The 23,151-nt window shown below is 41.5% G+C and overlaps 1 protein-coding gene across 6 annotated transcripts in view; it reads right to left on the bottom strand.

The window, feature by feature from the left end:
• The window catches only part of LOC108876259 (intermembrane lipid transfer protein VPS13B), a 308,041-nt gene that overhangs the window by 221,319 nt on the left and 63,571 nt on the right, over positions 1–23,151 (bottom strand). For all 6 annotated transcript variants that reach the window (XR_007814638.1, XR_007814639.1, XM_051076101.1 and 3 more), the window contains exons 17-19: positions 18,037–18,221; positions 3,194–3,328; positions 2,299–2,478 (exon numbers count right to left, since the gene is read on the bottom strand). Coding sequence is in view for 4 of the 6 variants with exons in the window: in XM_051076101.1 (XP_050932058.1) it covers positions 2,299–2,478; positions 3,194–3,328; positions 18,037–18,221 (500 nt within the window). In the remaining 2 variants the exon portion in view is untranslated. The remainder of the gene's footprint in view (positions 1–2,298; positions 2,479–3,193; positions 3,329–18,036; positions 18,222–23,151) is intronic.

The following is a 23,151-nucleotide window of genomic DNA, read 5'->3' as shown; positions in this document are numbered from 1 at the left end:
TCTGGCAGAGTGTGCGTGTCTGTGTCAGCTGTTCTGCAGTACTTTGTGTTCAAAATATAACCAATAATATAAAAAGTTTAATGCTTAACATTGCTTTCATTCATTGAGTTGTGTTCCTTCATACCTATCAATGCAATGATAAAGCTAGCCAATGATATATTAACCTCATCAGACCACTAAGAAACACAGGAAGAGAGACATATGCATAGAGAATGGAAAGAGGGAGAGACAGAAAGTACACAACTTCTCAATTTGTCATATTAATGTCATATAAATCAAATCAAAAAGGTTAAAAGACAAGAGAGATGCAGGCAGAGTGAAAGAGTGAAAGAAAACAAGCAAGAAACAAGGAACATTAAACACAGAGAAGAGGGGGAAAAGGGGAGTATTGAGGCAGTGATGAGAAGGACTGCAGGCCTCCACTGCTCCACATCTGCTGGAGATATATCCAGTGCTTCTGGGAGTCAGCCCCCCACCTCCCTTTCACCTTCATCTTCTTTCTCTCTCACCCTCTTCATGCTTCTTTTTGGTCCTCTGGTTTGTGTTCAGATCAGGTTTTAATATTCAAAAATATGTACTGTCTTTATGAGCCATTGTTTTGCTGAAATGATATGCTCGCTAAATCAAAGTAATAGTCTGAGGCTGTGCACTTAATAGTTAATAGCAATAATACCAGAGTTCCTAAAAATATCTATCTATGTCAGTGAAGCTGTAAAGCGTGGAACGACCCATTCTTAGAAATATAATGTTGCTTTTAAAATCTGCTCTTATGTCATTGTGACGTTCCAAAAAAATTTTTTTGTGAGTACACACATTTATCAAACTGTGAGTTGCCTATGAAATGTAAGCTTTTCCCTGCCTTACATTTTCAATTTATAGCAGTGTCTTGGCGCTCTGTTCACCAGCAACGGGACAGTGATTGACTGGGTGACATTGAAACAGCAGTGGAATTCCTGGTTAGGGTTGACCTCCCAAATCCACTGCCTCTAAACTGTACTTATCTTTTTATTTCACTACACCCTAAGCTACAGCTGTATCTTCTCCTCACAGTCTGAAACCACCTGAGGCCAGCCCTATCTACATCTCAGCACTGACATGTTTAAAGTGCAGGGGCCAGATATGATTCAGGGCCCAGTTTGGGGGGTTTACGCAAGTCAAGGCCACACAATGAATCTCTGCAGCCCTGTATTAAAAGTGATGTACAGTTGTGACTCTGAAGACAACTCTAAAAACAAGTACTGAAGGTGTATTGTTTTACATAGTCACCCCAGGCCTCTCCTATATCTGCTGTACAGCAGGAAGGGGTTGTGGGACAGCAGCCCCACATGTACTTTGAGAGCCTCGCCTTTTGTGGGCTTTTAGAGACTCGGGGTGCAATTGCAGGCCGTAACATAGGAAAGACTGCCAAGTACATTTACTTCCACAGGTATCAATCTTACCTGGGAGCCCAGTAGGGCTGCCCGTTCTGAGAACTAGCTGCAGTCGCAGGTGGGGAGGAGAGGTTAGTGATATTCATGGCCTCATTCACAGAAAAAATCACCACAGGAGCAATTTCAGCTTGAAAAAACACAGGAGACTGAGTAGATGAGAAAACCTGGCTACTGCTGTAGATACATGAGATGCACAGAGTTGTAGTCATTAAATATCCAACTTACTAAATCAACTATATGGCAATTTCACCTTTGGAATCAGAATTATATTTTCAGTTCTTAAGAAGGGCTACTGAATAATCCCACTCCTTCCCTAAACACACATGCATACACCCACACACTCTCGCACTAACACCAGAAACATAATCTTTGGTCTAAGGACGCAATCACATAGTGCAACCTGACATCAGTGCAGCCTTCAGCAGCAATCCTCGAGTGGTTAGTTGTTGTTAGCCAGCTCAGCCCAGTGCTGACAGAGACTAACTGCTGTTTAGAGAACTCAGGCTGCCTGTAAAGAGACACTAAGTTGCCAACCTTGCTTCAAGGATACTGGACAGGAAAACACTTAACAGTGTTACTAAACAATCAGTCATACTAAACAAATACATGAAAGGGGGCACTGTGTGACATTATGGGAAGAAGGAAAATATGATGATCTAAACAATCCAAGACGCATGCATTAGATCTACAACAACTGAGATGGAATATGGACTACCAGTGCCTGACACAGATCCAAACAACAGAACCACAACCACAAATGAGCTTAAAAAAAGACACTGATATATTAAGGTAGGATTTTGATTTCAAAACACAGGTTGACTAAGAAAGAGGAGAAGAGAGAAAAGGAGAGAATTTCAATGGCTTCTACCAGAGTTCCTGCAATTGTCCTCTTGCTGAGGGACCAGAACAGAAAATGCCAGCAGGTCAGGGGCCAGCAATGATTCAGGCTTGCGGATCTCATTAAGCCAGCGGCTCATGTGGAGTTCTTTGGTGTCAGATGGGCCCTGAATGAGAGGAACCAGCTTCTCTTTCACTCCCTCTCCTGAACCTGAGAGACAAGAGTTAAAGCATAAGCAATATATTATGTGTCCCAGTTACCAAAATTATTCACATTCACAAAAGAAAAAGTCTCATTTTAAACTGTGGTCAAGAAGATACAAAAATATAAAAGCAAAAGCTTCTCTTGAGAGCTTTGGAGATTCAAAAAATACACTCATTACAATCACCTCATGACTTGAGAATCTGATTTTCCTAAAATAACTGCTTTAAAAAAAGATTGTATTTTTCACAACCAATATTTTCTCGACCAATATTTTTGGGTTTAAGCAAAAACACCACATTTAATTATCTCTAAAGTTAAACATGTGGGTCCATTATTTATTTATTATAGCAATTAATTTTGAAACAAGAAAAGTAGCCTCTTTTTCAATGTATTCTATATTGACAGCTGCAATACATCTTATCATCTGTCTGACATCATGTCTAAAGTTTGACCTTGTGAACTTTGTGCTGACACTAGCTCCAATAACATCCTTGCCATCAAACACATGGCCAGAGAACAATGACAGTACCCCATGAGAAAACAGCAACTGAATCACACTGCAGGAAAGAAATCAAGATAGAGATTGTGGGGGAGAAAGAGAGGAAGAAAGACTGAGTGTGTAAAAGTATACGTTAAAGAAAGTAAAAGAAGAGTCTAGTCGGTCTCACTCTCTCCCTTCTACACAGGCAGTAAAGTTTTAACAGGGCACAGCTGCACACACCTGGGGTCCTGGCGCACACTTTTACAGCTCCCACGGTTCCTGAGGCACATTTTACCGTCGCACGGCTGCAGAACTTCAGCTCCAGGTTTTGGACCGAGCCCTCGAGAGTCGGTGACGGGCCCAGAGATTTCACACCTAATAAAAAAGAAAAAACCAAAGTGAAAATGAAGTGCAGTCCGGCAGGTGTAAACACTGCTGCTGTGGCTTCGTTAAACACTTGATTGGTCTTTAATTATTCTTGACCCCTTTCTTTGCCTTTCGTTCTCTCCCAAAAGCTGTGAGAAACCAGGTGCTCTGGTGCTCACAAATATCACACACACCAGGTGAAATGTGCTGTGTTTTTCTAAGCTCCAACAAGGTTACTTGTGGTGTCCTCTGTTTCTGAGGTTAAAATGTAGTTATTACGCTATAGCATGATAAATATGCTGAGCAAAAATACAACAGTACATTATTGTGACATACAACATAACTCCTTGGTTTTGCTAAAATCTAAACAAGTCTAAGCAAGCTCCCATTATCATTATTATCATTAGTATTATGTATGCACTTGTATCTGTGACTACGAGCTGACAGGATATGAAAAAAAAATGGATATTTTAATATGGATTTTTTTATTCCTCTGTATTTAAAAAGCTTCCTGTGAAAACATTTACAGTATACTGATGGGATATTGGACACGCTGCAGCAAAGTCCCGACATTACAGCCATGCTGTTTTTAAAAAGTGCCCAGGAAGGATATTAAAAGAAATAAAACCCCTTAAATTGTCAAGTACTTGTTCTAAATGTTTTATAAGCTCCCAGTAAATCTACTGACTTGAACAGTTTAGGTTAAATAACTGGGACTATTAGCTGTGTGAGTAACCGGCCAATATAAAGGATATATCTTTCCAAAAGAATATCCAATACAGTCACGCCTGTATCCATCTTAGTGTCAACTACAACTCACCTAACACCAGCATTACATCACAGGAGCCTCAAGTGCTCTTCACTCTATGATTATTTCTCCTAATGGCAGCCTAGTGTGGAGGAACCTTTCGTCTGCCATCTTTCCAAAATGAAACTGTTTGCACTGTGGTAAAGAGGAGGGGGAATTACATACTCGCCATTATGATATGTCAATGTTATTTCTATGGTGAGAGGCTATTTCAAACACATAACAGGACGAGGAGGGAGAAATAACTGGATGGCGGAAAGATACTGTGGAGTAAAGGGAGTTCTGTGCCAAACCGCCTGTTGAGAGAGGAGAGGAGGATCCATCCATCACGTTACATTCTTCCAGTGAGTTGGAACTGTCCGAGGGAATCACATTAAATTCTTACATCACCTGTTCCAATAAGGCTTTACTTCTCAGAATAATCCCCTCTTACAGTGATAGCACTTCATTTCCTAAAAGTGTCCACAGCACTTTTTGACTGACTTTACAACCGTGTGGGGCCTCTACTGACCAAATGCTGGCCCAGTGACACTGTGATAAACAAGTCAGAAAGGCAGAACAAAAGTCAAAGAGAGCCCCCAACAGAAAAATAAACAAATATTAACACAAATGCTTAAAATAGATGGAGAATAAATGAAACAGATTTACTGGCTACTGTGGATTTATTGCTTACTGGTGAGTGAGAAGGTATTGCATTAATAAGGCACAGATGAGTGGTGCTACCAGAGAGGCTTTGAAAGCGCAACAGGTCAGTATTTGGCTACAGTCCCTGAAACTATAGTCTCTATATCTAAAAGCTTCTTTTCATCCATATCCACTTCCTCTCTGCCATTTTCTTTTTTTTCCCTCAAACTCTGCCTTCTTCCCACACTATCTTCTTCTTCTCTGTCTATTTGGTCAAATCAGTGCTTAGTACTTAGTAATCCAAAATCTAAATGTTCCATAAATAAAGATAACTTCGGTGAATTGTTTTATGCCAAAATTAGCATGAGCATGTTTGTTTGCAGATGTTAATCCCAATCAACTAAATAGTTGACTTAAGTCTAGTTTTAATGTAAAACAGCAGGCAGTGCAGAAAAGGGTGAGAAGTAGACACATATACACAGCACATTTAACCAAGGGAATTACTGGCAATTGCTAAAATCCATAACCACTGACTTCCCTCCTCTCCCTCCCTCAGACAAATTACCCAGCAACTTCTTCACCTGCTGTCTGAGAGGCCCTCTATCAGTCCAGATGCAAGATGGGAATGTTAATAACCCTCATTCTGTCTCCCTGCCTACCACTTAATATATCTGCAGGTCAAACAGAGCAGCACTGCATGTGCACTGCTGCCGCTTTGGTTACCTGCTTCTCGCTTTCTATATCTGTAGGACAAATTCTAATTCTGTATGTGTGGAAATGAACCCAAACAAGAAACTGAGCCCTCTCCTAGAACCATATTCTGTTGCATGCATAAATATCAATGTATGTAACTGGTAACACCCTGCCCATACCTTAACTTGTAGAATTACAGTAAATAAACAACACTACTGCCAAAACAAATCAGTATGTACCGTCTTAGTGGTAATATGAAAAATTAAGACCTCAAGGATGATTTAGTTTTTTGACTCTCCTTCGCTCTCTTGCATTGCTAAGTGTGTCTTGAGACAAATAAATGTTCCTCTTGATATCCTCACTCAACTCACAAATAAGCACATGGGGTAGCATAGTGTTTCAGTTCATTCAGTTCCCTCTATGTTTTAGATGAGCTTAGTCATCATCTAATTTGTTTAGCGAAGGAAAAAAGAAGCATGTGTGTGCAAGAGTACACATACATCTACACAGACAGACATTTGAGTTATTTGATGCAATCTAGTACCGGAGGGAATGAGAAAATTACATAGGCACTACATAAAGCTAAGCGCCCTTCTCCCACTGGAAACAATATAACTTACATACATTTGCCATAAAAGGGCAGAACCAGACATTTGGCTATATTATTGACTGTGCCTCAGTGAACCTAAAAACACATGACCCACCAACCCTAAAAGAACAGACCGTCACGAAGAATGGATAACCAGATCCAGTGATTATTCTGCCTTTTACAAAGCAGTACTGAAGGAAAAATGATTGCAATGGTGATGAGTAGGCCTCCACAAAGACTAACTATTCCCCTGAGTTCTTCATTCTTTGTGGAAAAGATGGAGATGTTAAAAGTGCAAGCCAATCTGGAACATGACAGGGGCCATTCCCTCTGCTCTGGTTGCTCTTTGATAAATGGCACTAGGGGTATCACTATAACATATCCCTCTTGCCCACACAGATGTCCTAAAGGGCACAGAACACCTGCTGCGGTGGTGGCTGTTGGGTGGGAGGGCTCTGGACAATGTTTTGTCCAGCTGTTGGACTATAAAAAAGTGGGGTACACAGGAAGAGGAAGAACACAAGGGTTGGTAGTTTGTTGGCTTGAACAGTGGTATTCAGTTTGGTTTATGTGTGTATTGTTTTGTGGAGTGTGTATTACTGCCAGACGTGTATGTTTGCGGGTTTCTGTGTGTGACTCAGTGACTGAGTGAGTGAATGTGTATGGTGCTGTTACTTGTCAACCAAGGGCAGGTGCAAGGAGTACATAACCACACAGCTAGGGGCCAGAGGCTACAGCACTCCATCAAACACTGTGAGGGCAACCGTGAGCAGCTGGATTTGCCATCCTGAACACAGAGGAGAGTGTGGAAAATAGGAAGGGAAGCAGGGATGTAAAGTCGGTAAAGAAATACAGAGGAATAGAAAGAAAAACAAAGAAAAAATAGAAAAAAGAGAGAGCACACTGTGATGAAGCAGTGTGGGATGTGGAGGCTGCTTTTTTTGCTTTCTGCATACCTCAATAGTTGGCGTGCACATGTCTCAATATATGTGCGTGTATAGGACATCTGCAGACTTAAAAGCCACGTTTTACACATTCCGACATGTCCTGCTCTCACTGCTTTGAAAAACAGTATGGGAAAGTTGTCTTCCTATAAGGCTAGACCAGGCAAATCTACATTCTAAAACAAGAAGCACAATGTTTGTATTAGCCTATATTCACTAAACACTTACAATTATACATACCAATTTTCATTTTTGTTGCCATGGAAAAGTTTTCTTCACATGGGAACATGGAAATGTTATAAGAAGAAAACGGGAAAGGAAGAAAAGAAATAATATCTGGCAGCAAGACCAAAAAAAAAAAAAAAAAAAGCAGATCGAGCAGATTGTGACCTCTGCTGAAACAGCTTTTTGCTTTGTTTGATTTGTTTTGATTCAACTTATCACACGTCCACTCCACACAGAAACATTACAGACATGAATGAAGTAGTTCCACTACTTTTCAGAAATCCAGTCCCTGGCAAGTATTACTGCATTAGGGATCAGTTTTATATGTGATGACCATTGGTTGACAAGAGGATGTACACGATCACCAAACCCTAATGGGCAGGTAGACAGACAAAGACAGACAGAGAAGGAAAGAGAACCTAAAGTGCTAAAAGCTCCAAGTCTGGCAATGGGCCCACAGCAGCTAGAGGGCTGACAAAAAAAGAGGTAGACATTGACAAGTTGGGTAGACCAAAAGCAGCCAGCTGAGCCATTAAGTGCTGATGTAGAAACAATAACTGTCTCTCCCAAGTCAGGAGGGGCTGAAGTAGAAGCAGTAAGTAGGAGCAGGAGGTCTACTGGCACCTTGCCCAGTACTGACACACAGCAAAAATACAGACACATGCAGAGAGAGTGGGACAGGAAAACAGACAAGGTGAGTGGTTTGTGCCGCAGTTAAAGCTAAGAACAGAGTAGCTTTGGCAGTGGGCAAACACAAGTCTGCAGTGATACTTATTACCTTTAACAAAATCTTATTTTCATACTACCAGGACTTGATTCTTAGGATAGCAGAGACTTAGCATGAAGGTAACTTTAGGAATGCATTAAACATTTCTAACCCACTGCTTGAAGATAATTTGTGACATTTTCGTAGAAAAAAAAATCCATTATGCTTCCCTCTACTAGCAACTCACAACAGCCTATAGTAAATTAATGAGGGCAGTTACAATATATTTTGTGTCTTAACACTGGGATGAGTTATGGCAATTGCAGGAAAACTCTACTTGCACGCAGGGAAAGGTGCATTTCTGAATTTCAGGTAGCAGCAGTAGCTGTTTTTAGATAACTGGAATGGGGGCTGGGCAGTTTACATGAGAAGTGATGGCTTCCACTGCTAAATAACCACACAAACACTCAATACTTCTTCACCTACTCATACACAGGCAAGATTTTTTACTAAAGAACCGTCACAGTGCAGCTGGATGGACAGACAGAAAACAGAATAAGAGGCAAGCAAACAAGTGTCTACACACACACATACAGAGAGAGAGACAGAGAAAGAGAGGTAGAGAGACAAATGAGAGGGAAAGAGAGAAATTCTTCTGCCCATGTAAAAGCCTAGCCAAGCTGCTTCCAGTACACTGGGTAGAGGTTAGAGTGGTGGGGTGTACAACTGGGACCCGCTGCCTACAACATTCGTGGTATAAAGACAGCGATGGGGTGTAAGAGCTGGTAGTAGTGGAGGCTGGGGGTCTAATTTTCATCATTATCATCCCCTCCAGGTGCTGCCTGTCTTTCTGTCTGCCCACTAAAACAGTGACACATGTTCTCTGCACTTTCAAACCGTGGTTCTCTCTGCCACTGAATTACCACAATTAAGGAGACTTCATGCGGAAGCAATTTGGCCAACACTAATGGGCCTAGGCAGTGGGGTTTGGAAGACAGTGAAGGGGGAGGAGGGCGAGGGTGGGGGTCGGGTGGGGTGGGGGGAATGAGGATTGGGGGATGGCGAACTGAGTGAAAGAGTTATAGAACAAGTGAGAAAGATGAGAGAGAGTAAGAGAAAAAGGGAGAGACAGATGTGCAAAGAGTCATAGCAAAACATGTGCTGTGACATAGAGCCACTTGTAAGGAGACAATTAGCCAGTGGTGAGATAGGCCATTAAAACACAGTTCTGGATGAGAGGGCCTGCCTCTCAATCTCCCATATCCCTAGCCTAATGCTGCCCTGACAAATCTGTTTAGCATAAGAAACAGGGGCATTCTGACTTTGAAGTAGCAGCCAGGATGGAATGCCACTGTGGTTCCACCATGAGAGAGATGCTTGAAACTACAGACCACAACTAATGACGCTAAACCAGCCCCTCCATCACTGAATGTAACTCTGGATTACTGCTCTCTCTCTCGCTGACTCTCAAGACCTCTGTGTCTCTACAACTCAGGCTTGCTCTTTTTCTCAGGCTCTCTCCCCCTCCCTCCACTTGCCTGATGGAAGAGAATTAAAGAGAAACCGAGCAGAGCGTTCTTGTTTATCAATAATCCACTGAGATCAATATTTATGTCTTAGCTTTGCAGAGGCTGAATGCGTCTGTGTGTGGTGGTAGCCAAGACGTGACTGGGGTTTTGGTGCTGCTGAGGCACTTCAGTGGGAGTTACAGTGAAATTTATGGCCTTGTGACATGGAGCTATGTGCTCAGTTGGCACTAGTCACATACGCTTAGATGGGACGGTTGGCTCACAGCAGGGAGCCAGCTCTGCAGACACTACCAGATGACATAAACACAAACAGATTTATTTGGGGCTGTCATTGATTCAGGGTTTAGTAATATTCAGAGTAGCCTGCTATGGGTGCTTTAAAGCCCATTCTATTTACAGTGCTTTTGTTTCATGTCTCAGTGATGTTCTTTGCACATTAAGTTTTTCAACATGCTAGACAGTTACTAAACTATCTAATTGCTTACTTATCAAATCAACTCTTTTACTTATTGTGTAATGTATCTCTTACACCACAAGCCTTTAATGGCATAAATGTTTCTCTGATACTCCTGACGCTTTCCTGATCCCACAACAGTTATTCTATTGATTTGTTAGTGTGACAAGCATATCTGTAAATGCAGAGCATTCACTATAATGTACAATACAACAATACAGTTTACTATAACTGCACTCTGTGTACCTTGACTTGGCTTCCTGGGTTTGTTTAATACATTATCTATTAATGACACATTTTAGGGGCCTAGAAGCAGTAACCATAGTATGGTTACATAAACCATTGCTGCCAGGCTTTTTTCATATCATATTTCACTTTACCCTCCACAGGGGGAGATGAGTCGAATGTTCCAGCTCTAAATGACGAAAGCTTGAACTGACAGAAACTTTGCTCTACCCATGGCTGGCCAGCTAACTCAACTGCCCTTCACAACTACCAACCACCAGCCAGGTTTTTTAAAAGCATGATAGATCTTTGAGATCCACTACCAATTCAAGTGCTATACTGTGCCAGTGGTATATTGGATTTAGTGGTAGGTGGAAAGATGCCTCTATGAGACCATCTATGATTCATATCAGAAAGCAAAAATAAAAAGTTGGACGTGAAACTTAGGGTTCCAGATCCTGTACTGGGATCATCCATGTTCTCCAACACGCCTGGAATCACATCTTATTTCCCATGACAGAAAAGTGGGCTACAGGGGAGAGAAAATCCCTGGAACACTCTCAGTTGCCTTCTGATTTCTTTAATATATCATCTTTCACCAGAAGCCAGCGGATGGTGTGAGGAAAAGGGGAATGATGAATGGAGAATCATGGTGAGAAACGACAAGCCTGATGTCCCCTGGTGAGTGTTTGAAGTCACCAACCATGAGGGGAGGTGTGTGTCTGAGTGCGTGCGTCTGTGTTTTTTATTACTACATGTGCAAATGCTGGTTGTTTGTTTGGTGAAAGCTGACTGGAGATGTAGTTTGATGAAGGAGCAGACCTCAGGCACTTCATGTTTCTCTCATCCCATTAAACATATAAATATTCACGTAATTCAATATCTAACAGTGGGACAACACAACAAACCTCTTTTTTGCATCGACTCGGCTGGCTTCTCTCACTGCTCTGGACTGAAATGAGCGGCAGAGAAAGAGCAGAGGGCTTAAGGAAGACAAAAGAAAAGAGGAAGGTCTGAGTCTGGATTGACTTAAAACATCATCACAATCTGCCAGGAGTGGAGCGAGGGCCGTCTGTAGCTCATTGAAGTTTTCATTGACAAGAACCATCTCAAGTTCCATCCAAGATTTATTTATCAGTTCTCTGATGCTGACACAACGTGTTTTTAATGTTAGAAATAAGATTGCGTATGGATGAAACAGCCCTCTTTCTTTCCTTTCCCTCCTGCTTTCTTCCTGCTCTGATGTCAATCCATGAAGCAGACAAGTAGACAGGCAAAAATTTCTTTCAAACCAATAAGTTACCTCTTCAAAGAAGTATGGATACTTCAGTGAGGGGCCAGGCCACGCTGAAACAGACATCTCAGGGTTTCCATTAAGCTTCCCATCTCTTTACTGACATTTGTGACAACCACAGACCATGAAAAAAGGCTCTTGTCCTTCCTTCTTTCACTTTCATTGTGGAACAATGAAAAGGGACTATCAAAATATTCCTCATGGGCTAACTGTATGGGCCCATTATACAACAGGGCAAAACTGCATGTTTCTCTGGCATGTCTTGATTAATAGATGGGAAACATTAAGGTTGTGAGTAAGAGGACCACGTCAGCCAAAATCTGTACAGGCAAACATTGGAAAACTGAGCAGAGTGCAACCTCTCCTGTTGAGTCTCAAAGCCAGGACTATGTTACCAACAATTGCATTAGAGACGAACAAAAGAGACACACCAAGAAGGGAGAAAAGGGTTTGTTCTGGGACCAGGCAACATTAAATGCACAGCATACCAAGCATCAGCTTATGGAGGTGACAGAATGATATGAAAATGAACACTTTTTTCCCCTCCAATAACACAGAGCTATTACTGACACTTATTATGCCACAGCGTCACAGGGGGATTTGCGTCAGACCCATGCTCCTGAGGGCAGTTAGATCACAGGGATGTGAACTGCTGGCCATGACAGGAGCAGCCTTTTTCATGCAGTGCAAAAATGCGTAAAAACTGTTGTTGACATGGTCCTCTAAGAGACTGCATTTGTTTCCAAGCAATGGGAAATATCAGTGTGAAGAAAAGGATAAATAAGGGCCCCTAACGTAACCTTGAACAGTCTTGTCTTTTTTCAACTCTTTTCTCTATTTTTCTCCTGACCACTCACCCACTCGCCCCCATTGTATTTTCAGGGGGGAACTTGTAAAAACAAAAGACTTGTTTTAATAATGATACTGTTATGAGTGAGAGCATAAGTCCTGTACTATTATTATCAACATGCTTCTAGTCGCTATGCAGTGAGAGCATAGACTCACTGTATCCAAACATTCTTGTTGTCATTTGCCTTAAATGGGATCGCATGCTGTGAGTTCAGGAGTACGTATAGGATTTGCTAAAAAGGGAGGTGGGCCTGCATTTGTGCATTTATACTCTCTTTACGTGTATGAATGCGTGTGTGCATGTGTGTGTGTATAACCTGACACTCAATTAGGTGCCAAAGCTGGGCTTAATAAGGAAAACCAATGTGTTTCTGGGCACTGAGTTTTCTTTATTTCCTTTTTTCCGTCACTTTTCCCTTCGCCCTTTATTTTCCTTCTCTCTTTCATTTTTCATTCTGCTCATTATATCATATACTCTCTCCTCCTCTTACTCTGTTCTTTTCCCCCCCATATCTGTCATGCCTAAGTTATGTCACAGCTCGTATATCACCCAGCAATCATCTAGAGCACGTCTGGTGACCACCACCAACCAACTTCTACCAGACCTCCCCCCCGTTGTCCTGGTCCAGACCACCACAGAGCTGTGGCCAGGAAACCAGCTGTGCTAGCTGCATTAAAGCTGAATCCATTACTGGTGGAAATGCCAATTTTATTCTGATTTAAATTACCTTTTGTCAAATTGCAGCCTTTCACAAGACACACAAGAAAATACAAAGACTAAAATTATGCTCAAGCCTTTCCGCTTTGAAGAATTTAGATTACAGAAATTAACTCAACTACCTTTTCTAAACTTGGTTGGACATTCTGCACTGCTCCCATAATGGTTAATTTAGGGAAGCTAATGCTCAGGAGAAGCCTATTCATATATTTAAAAAATAAGCTTGATTCAAATGAAGCTTACTCCAGCTGTCACTCTGATATGATATGGCAAAGAAGTCAAAACTTTCCTCGAGATCATTTCAGTTCATTATGTAGTCCTTTTGGTAGATATTAGTGACCTAAAATCAATAAGTTAAATAGTTCCCAGCTACAACTCACTTCCAGGCAAATAATAACAGCACTAACAAACAGGCTTTGAAGCATTTCTACCTCTAGCTGTGTTTAAAAGGAATGGGTGGGGAAAATCATCCATCTTTTATAATAAGCTGTCTAAAGATACTCCAAGTCTGGAGCATCAAGACCTCTGTGTCTGCCATGTCATGGATGCAAGGACACGACCAGTACTTCTAATTTCTGTTTAAACAGCGAGACAAGGAGCGGAAACGCAAAAACTACACACACAGACACGCATACCAACAATAAAATGCACGCACACAAACATACACATGTAGGCAGTAAAGAAATGGTCAAATTTTCACAATCACTTAGTCATAATATGGGCAATATTCACAATAAATGGACCAGGTATCATTGGGTCATATTTCCCAAGCCAGAGTTGTACCATCTGCAGGTTTAAGTGCACTCAGTGAATCATGACTGTGTACTGAGCAATAAACACATCTGTTGAAACTGAAAGACTTATGTCCATTGGGGACATAAGTGCATGAATCAAAATCCAATAAAGCTATCATCAACAGGGAAAACATGAAGAATACAAAAAGAAAACATACAGATTCAGTGTGATCATGGCAATGTGCAGACTATATCTGACTGTTAACATTTATTTAAACACTGAGTGAGCTGAAACTGCAGGAGGTAACTAAGAAAACATGAAAAATTGAGTGAGAGCTATGACTTTAGGCCAAACATTCATTCAGCCATTTATTGACACTGGTGTCAATAATATGTAAACCTCCACATTTCTCTTGTATTGTTTTGTGCATATTGTTTGATTAACAGCTGCTTTCATTTTCCGATGTCATTATCAAAGACACACATATGCATAGTTTGACATGTTTTGGAGAAGTGGCATGTTTTCTACAAGAATGTAATGCGTAACAGAAACCAAACAAATGCAATGCAAATGTGTACAGCCACGAACTATCCGCATATTTGTTATGGCAATGAGTGAGCAATGAAAAAAATGAATTTAAGATTACACTTTCCCTTTACCAAATGTATACACACACTCATCATACTCTTATGCACAACTTTCTATGCACTCACAAATGTATGCAGGCATAAGTAGTGTAAGGGAGGTCACTGTGGTCAGTGTGTCGCTGACTCTGAGGTTTGCAGTGGCTAGAAGCAGTGGAATTACTGGCTCCTCTATACTACTATTGATGCTACTGCTTTTACTATGGCTTCTACTGCAAACCACAAAAGCATTCTGTAAGTACAGACATTGAAAAGACGGACAGGCCACTGACAATCACAGAAGAGGAGAAAAAAAAAAAAACAAGATTAGAGGCACAAAAGTTAGATGACATGAGACAATGAATTCAAAAAGAGAGAAAAGTGACAAATGGAAAGAGAGAGGGAAGGGGGAGAGACATAAATCTGGCAGCATAGAATTGCACAAAACAGATGGAAAGAAAAGACAATGGCAAAAGTGAAAAAACAGCAAAAAAAAAAAAGCAAGAAAGTAAGTAGATTTCATTAAAGCAAAAAAAGGGAGTAATTAAGGAGGGAATGCAGCAGGGCAGAGCTGAAGAAAAGGCATAGAGCTGTTGCTACCTCCACTGGGCAGCTGACAAGGCTTACAGTTAAGGAGCACATACTGTGAGAAAGCAGTAATGTGTGCACAAACACACACCTCCCTATGGACCACATCTCCATTTTTACCAGACAACCAGACACGTAAGTATGACATACTGTTTGCTGCAAAGCTCACCAATAAAATACAACACTAGTGTGAGCTTCTCTGGAATGTAAAAGGAGAATGGTGGAGAAATGTGTCACCACAGAAAACAGCAAAATCAGCGCCGTCCTACAGACAGTAGTTTGACAAACCAAGCTGTCATGCAACAGGCAGTGACTGACAAGGTCTGATTCTCAAAGAATATAAGATTTTACGGTTTGTTTTCTGATTTCACTCACTCGTCTCTGGGCTTGCCGACCAAACACAGGCTATACTGCATACGCTGCTCGCTGGGTTACTGCTGTCGCTGCCAGTGAGCAGCACAAACTCTAAGTTTTACAAATCCTAGCGGCTGCGTTCCAGTCAGCTGCGATGATTTAAAGTCTCTGACTGTTGCTTTAATCTAAGTCCACCAATTATTTTGAAGAACATTTTACAGTCTGTCAGTACTTTGAGATTAAAACCGAAGCTGTGTTTTCTTAGTTTTCCCCCTTGCTGAATTATGGAATTTCCTCTGGACAGGGAATAAAATCTCATACACAAATGGCTCCCCCGCGAAGGACACTTACCATCTGTGTTATCAGCTAGACCTCAATATGAAACACATTCCACCATTGAAAAGTGCAGTAACATCAAAAGGATAGAATGTAGGAGGAATTCCTAAAGGAATGAAAAAAAGCACATGTTCAAAGCAAACAGCTTTTGTTTGCCATGTTCAGCGTGTGTGTGTGTGTGTGTGTGTGTGTGTGTGTGTGTGTGTGTGTGCTTGTGTCAGCTAGGTCCTGGCAATGGCCTGATGACCGCTGGCTGGTGACACAGGAACAAACACAGAGCTTAAATCTGGATGCAGATCTGAATCTTGTGAACATCATAAAAGACCTACCACTTTTACCACAAACAGTTGCAGCCAGTCAGCCCACAAGTCACAATAGGGGACAAATACAGCCGCTGCTAAGACTGCAAACACACAAAGGCTAAAAAAAGTGCCACAATATCACAGTCTCCATATTTGTCATTAGATAGGTTTAAGGGAAGTGAAATTAAGAGCACAGCCTCTCATAAGCTTTTCATCAGGATTATGATAGTAAGGTCTAACTGCTATTTTTAAGCTATTCAGCAAGGTTTTACTGGGTGTGAGGCAGATGCGCTACAAAAAACACAACAGCTGACATTTTATTCTACTCTTCTTCATCTTCCATTTCCTCTTTTTCCATTTCTTCTCCACACTTAGGCTGTCAAACCAAGGATTGAGGGGGACTGGGACAGCTAACATCTTCCGTAAGGCCTATGCGTGTCACAATTTCAAAAGCAGATACAGCACAAGACATCTTTGGTTACAGCATTGGAATTATTGCTGTGTTTTCCCCAACTAAACATATACTTACACAACACATCACCTATTCCCCTTCACTCTCTTGCCTGCTAAACCCGAACTCTTTCCCCCACTTTTTCTAACCTGCCAGCACATGAACCAGATGTGCAAATGTTTCTCTATGTTGCTAGTCAAGCTCCGTTCCAAGAGAAAGGCAGAGTGAGGGGAGAGGAATATTTGACTTCACTCCACGGGAGACCAGTTTCATAAATTTTGGCGGCTACACAACGGTGAAAAAGGTAGCTTGGCTGGCTTAGCCGGGGGAGAATGTTGACGGCATACCAAACAACGTGATCCTAATGAGTTGGAAAATCCCTGGCCCTCCAGAGGACTGTCCAGATGCTACCGTCATGAGAAACGCTACTGTTTTATTGAATTTAGGCTCCCCTCCCTTTCTTTAACAAGGGGCAAAATTTATTATTTGACCATTAAGGCATCCTAGATGACATGAAGCGTAAAACTGTTTCAGAGTTAATTCGCCCCTTGGCTGCAAGTCCAATACCCCACACCGGCCACAAGACAAGTTGATCTTTATGCCAAAATGTCTCACGTGAAGGTGTCTATTTGGAAACCTTAAGTTTTGGATGCGTGCTTGTACCCCTACTATAGGGTCAGTGAGTTATGGGCAGCCATTTTGCCAATAACTCACTAGCTACCATCAGGTTGACTTGTTTAGGGTGAATGATAGTCTGGTACATGATGTGCTGAGCCCTGAGAAATAACTGTAAAGTTTTTCATAAGAGGATCAAATCACTTTATGCTCTAGCCAATTCCATATATCTCACTTGACAATCTACTGGTACTGAGAGACCAGTTTTAGTTTATATAACTAAACAAACAAAGAGCAGTAAATGTTCTTAATAAGAATAAGGAGATTGCAGTAAATCAAATACTGTGATGAGTGCATCAACATCTAATGCAACAGTCTAAAAGAGACCAGATGAGCAAAGTGATGTAGTTTGTTCTTTGTTCTGTGACTAGTCATGGTTGAAATACAGAATGAGATGTTAAAGGACACATTAATCTTCTGTGTGGGTATTTTTTTCATTTTGCCAAGTGACTGACTTGCCATTGAAGAATTATAATTGCTACCCCTACAATAACAACTGCATTAAGAAAACAACAGAAAAAACACAAAGAACCCATTGCAATGCTAAACAATTACAAACACATGCATTGGAAAAACAGCCTATGTGATAAACCTCTACGATGAATCCGATCCGTTGCTCCTCAGACACCTTCAGTAATCAATGTCCAACTAAACACACATATCCAAACTTAAAAAACACATTCATCACCCACAATTCCCAACTACATACAAAAGAATTTGAATGCTGTGAAGATGTGGGTAAATGACTGAGTCATGCCCCGTCCTCTGTCTCACTGTTGTTTGGGTTTGCTGTAAGACAGCTCTTAGGCTGCAGATGCTCTGTTGTAGATATTCAGAATTCAGCAGAAAAAGACTCTGATTATTAACAGGTATCAGAATGGTCAGGTATCAGAAATGAATGAAAAAGGATTACTGTATACAAGGGATTTTTTGTCAAAGAACAGGCAAGCTCAGTTAACATCAAATAATTTATGTTTATATAGCATGTATTTTACCTGGAGCTTTGTACACCTCAGTGAGCAGGCTTTCGCTGAGTGTCAGTGGGGCTCCATTGATCATGCTGTGGGTCCAGCTCTGACAGATCGCTTGGAGCAAGAGCGTCTGGGCCCTTGTGGCCTGTATAGTGAAATGGGGAAGCTCGAAAATACACTCTGTGGTGGGGACCAAAGACCTTTTGCTCCTGCAAGGGAGGGGACAAGACAAGAAAAAAGAATTGGTTAGATGAAGTATAGCACACAGGGTAAAGTAGAGGCACAGAGAGACAGGGTACAGCAACAATAATAAATGAAAGAATGGAGACTTGCACATAAGTACTAACATACACTGAATGAAACAGACACCGGTGGAAACAAAACGGTTCACAGCTTCCACGAATCCATCAATATCACATCACAATATAAAACAGCTCATCGATAGTGCAAATGGCCAAATAGGTAGAACTACATTCCAACACCAAATTGAAGAAGTACCAAGTGAAAGCCAAGCTTTCCTTAGTTACTTGGCAGGTAGGAGCAGTTTGCCTCTTTGCCACCAACCCCTCTCTCCCCTCCATCCAAACTGTGATGATGATTTATGTGAAGATATGTACAGCCCAGAAACCTGACCCTGAAAAGAATCTCTACGCATTTGACATTTCATCTGTCTCCAAGAGTGTGGAGGGAGAGTTTGTGTGAGTGTGTGTGTATGACAAGCTGATGAGTTGAGCGTTCAGGGGGATGAGGTAACAGCACAGTCAGATGGAGTCCTCCAGGCCCCTGTCCATCAGAACCTCAGTGGACCATGCTCTCATCTATCATCTGACACACACACACACAGAGAGACTTACACTAACTTTTTTCATTTGCTCTTTAATTCCTCATTTCTAGTATTTGCCTCACTGCCTTCCCTATTCACTCTCGAATCACTCACTCATATCGAAACACATTCAAACACACTTCTCTCACATCTCCGATACCACACAGACAAACATCGTGACACACATACACTGCCCTTCAAATCCCTGAATCAGGTCTCTGAGCTCTTTTTCTATCCAGGCTGTGAAGTCATGGCTCCTCAGTTCTTAAGTTCCCGTTCATGACATCAGCAACAGCAGGAGGAGGGATTCCCCAGCACACATACGCACACAAGTGAAGGCATGGCATAATACACAGTGTTGAGAGTGATGGAGCACTTGTCATCACCATGACTACTGATCTCTGTCCTTCACATGGACAGAGAGGGAGCCTGAATGAAACACTGCAAAACAAGCCTCTTTGGTTCCACTTCTGCTTTCCTCTCTGCTGTGCTGAGAGATTGACAGTGGCCCCCTCCCCATGTACAAACGTCCCTTTTCTGTGTCCTTTTTTAATGTGTGTGTGCTTCCATTACATACTGTAATGGAAGCAAAGAGGCACTGCCCTCTGAATGGTACTTTCAATGAAAATAGAACCGTGACTAATTCCAGGGAAGGCTGCAGCGTGTCAGGAACGAGCATCACAGTTCATTTAATCACACATCCATTTTGGTCTGGTCCCAGTTCAGAGTGTGGGATATGTCACAGGGTCTCTCCCTCCGCTCAGCAGCTCTGCAATCGTTTAACTCCTCTGCTTCCCTCTTCTCTCCGTGTCTCTTTATCTTTCCCTTTCTTCTCCTCCTGGGTGGTTCGGTAGGGTGACATGAGCTGTTAGCTGCTCACAGGCAGGTCCAGAGTTCTTAACTGCCTGCTGTCTCGGGGGGACTAGTATGAGACAGAAAGCAAGAGAGTTTGATAAAGAAAGATGTGAGAGTATAGGAAAAACAAAGGCAGCGAGAGAGAGAAAGAAAGTCCAAACCTGACAGGGTCAATGAGTTTACCTTGATAGCACACATTTTGAATTCCCTGGCAGCATGTGGTGCATTTGGCACCATAGTGAACCACGCAATGTCATGCCTCTCTCCTATTAAAAATTACTACTGTTGCATGCTATACAGCAAGACATCAATCAAACCGTTTTTCATGTGTTTTCTTGTGTGTTCAAATGCCTGCATGCCCGTGTGTGAATGTAGACTTTGCTAGATATCACTGCTGAACAAAAGAAAGTGAAGGGAACTGAGCAACAACAATGTCCCCACATGCAGAGCAAATGTGCCTGCAAAGCCACTTCAATGGGAGAACTGGCAAAGGATGAAAGTTTGTTGGCTTATTCGAGTGTTTATAGCGTTTCAGGGGAGCTGTCATGTGCATGTGGTCGTCTAAAACTTTAATTATGCACCTGTTTTTATTATATTATGCCCAATTCTTTGCGAACAGCAACTTGAATCTTGGAGCTAAATGAGAAGCAGAAACTCTCATTAGGGTGTTTTGGGAATGTTGGATGTGAGGACAGCCAGACACTCATCGGATTTCATTAAGTATATGGCACAGTCAGTGTTTCTCACTGCAACATGGTAAACATCTTTCTGGCAGGCAGCTCTTTCATTGTTACCACAGACTTTGAAGGAAATAAGTGTCCAGGAGGTAAAAAATAGCAGCACTAACACCTGTAACATCAACAGCAGTGGTGATATAACGTATCTTAGAACTTGAAACACTGCATGGGGTAACTAACAAAATGCAATTTACTGCTATGGTGCTAAATCCATATTAGAAACGGAGTCTGTAGCCTGGGGAGAAAAACTCATTAAGGCATACTTCTACTCTTATAAAGTGGAGACCCACCAGATTTGGGCCCACAACCCATTTTGGATCCTGACTCATAATTTAAGAAATCAGGTCCTTGGCTTGAACTTCAGTGCCTCATTGAATAGGCTGCCTGTGACCTCACAGTAGTCCTTTAAGTCAATAACTTTTTTATTAAAACACCGAGGCCACCAGGAATATGTTAAGAGGAAATCAAAATTAGTCAAGAGCTATGAAAAATTAGGTGTTTCAATTTCAGCGAATGAAATATGCTTTCCTCTGGTGTATTTCAACAACATTAGGCCTCATTTCCTGACCTGTCCCTTGTTGGTGCCATGACTGAGTGACGAAGAACTAGACTGGGGCTAGGACAGGCCAGTTGGCGGACTTGCTGACTGCTTGGCTAGGTAACTGGCTGACAGGCTGGCACAAAGTCTTTCTGTCCAGTGTCCCTGTCAAAATCAGGCAAAAGAGGGCATAGTGTTGTGCAGAGGGCATGAGTCATGAGTACCATACCAGCTGTGGTTGTCTTTGCCTAGTCTGTTTCCTCTGTGTACATGCTCAAATGTGGACATTAAGCAGGGACAGCAAATTGTTTTTAGTCATTAAAATGAATGAGTGAAATCTACAAGTGAGTAGACTGGACAGAGGACCCACACAAAATATTTTCTTTTACTTCTTTTACTTCACATGGCTCTAAGCCATCTAGTGATATGTTATTCTATTAAAGTATAAGATATCACTTCTTAAATCTAGTGTTCCACTTAAACAGCCTCTGGGTAACCTCAAATTTGTACCAATCCCTTTTCACATCATAATAGTTGATATCCATTTGGGCCATTGGTTCTCAGGCTAATCAGCTTCCTGCTCTGGTCTGACTGTGGTCATGACTATATTTAGAGAATTACAGCTGGTGAACCAGCCTAATGGCTGTGATTGCTGCTTTACAGAGGCCACACACAAGCACATAAATGAACATAAGCACTCATACACACAAATGTACATACCTATACAGGCAGAAAAGCATTCACATTTCCAAATATGCAAATTTGCATGTCACACAAGTACATAGGTATACACACCTGCCCATGTATACAAACAAACCAATAACAGCAGGTTGGTCAGCCAGTGCATGATCAACAGCAGTAATGAGGCCAAGGCTGATAAGGTGTCTGCTGATCTAACAACTTGCAACTGAAACAATTAGAAAAGTAGCTGCCAATGCTAAAGCTTAAAAAGACTGTGTGTTTATGAGTGTGTGTGTGTATGTGTGTAGGTAAACTATACTAAGTATCTATGATAGTGACAAGATACATGTTCTGCAAACTGGACAAAAAGGCAAGAGAGAGAGAAAAAATTAAGAAAAACATAGTCAACCATGCAGAGAACATGAACAAGAAAAAGGGAAAACAGCAAGCATAGGCAAGAGAAGAATAGAGACCTCAAACGTGCAGGTCATATGTTATTCTCCAGGTAAAATAATACCTCACACAGGGAGTCTCAATAAAAAAGCCATTTGGAAAAGCTCCAGTGCAAACTCAAGAATAGCAGAACTGGTAAGTTGTTGCTTTGTACTTTAACAGACAAAAATAAATGTAGCCTAATTGAAGAAGGTGGAGTGTGGAGTTTGTGTCTCTTTGTATATACACTTAAGTGAGTGTGTGTTGCATATGCGTAGGTGTTGTATTGAAATTGGGATATGATGGCATAGTGCAGATCTTCTGACAGAGGACATTACTGAGAAAGAAAGCAAACAATAATGTCTAATTTGCAGAGCCAAATGTGGTCAGCTATTTTTTTTTCTAAGATCAGCATCTTACCACGATTGAAGGAATATCGCCAAGAGCAGCTGACTCTAATGGTTTACACAGTGTCCCAGAATACAAGCTTGGAACCTGTGTGCAGTTTCCAGAATGTTCACTTTTGTCATTACTCATATCCTGTACAGTAACAGAAATCAGTTTCCTCACTCTTTCCAAAATACAGTGACACAGTCAACTGTGGGGGCTGAGAAATCGGCAGGAGATGTGGAACAAGGTGTCTTGTACATCAGTGGACCACAGAGAGTTACCACTACCTGACACAGGTGGATTTTGTCTGTTACAGGAACTAAATGGAAAATCCCACATGACCTGGAACATGCCACTCCAATGAACTGTTGGAAAGTGGAAAGTTAGTGGAAGTACTCAAAAAAGTAATGCATACTACATTCAAGACAGTAGAAGAAACAAAGTCAACAAGACAGTCAATCAATTTTGAATGTCCTCACAATGTGCTACTTTCTCTTAACTTATCTGAGTCTATTTACAAGGTCCACAGCAACACCAGTGTAATTCATTATGGGCTGGCATATTTGTCTAATAGATTCAACAGATAGCCACCGTCTGGGGACCAGTGATAAGTTATCTGAAGTTTCTACAAATCATTCACTGTCACAACCAACCTTAAGTAACCAACACAAACATTCCCCAAC

Source organism: Lates calcarifer, linkage group LG15, assembly GCF_001640805.2.
Source record: "Lates calcarifer isolate ASB-BC8 linkage group LG15, TLL_Latcal_v3, whole genome shotgun sequence".
Classification (NCBI taxonomy): Eukaryota; Metazoa; Chordata; class Actinopteri; family Centropomidae; genus Lates; species Lates calcarifer.
The sequence above is the reverse complement of the archived record's forward strand: the minus strand, read 5'-3'. Positions and strand labels throughout refer to the sequence as shown.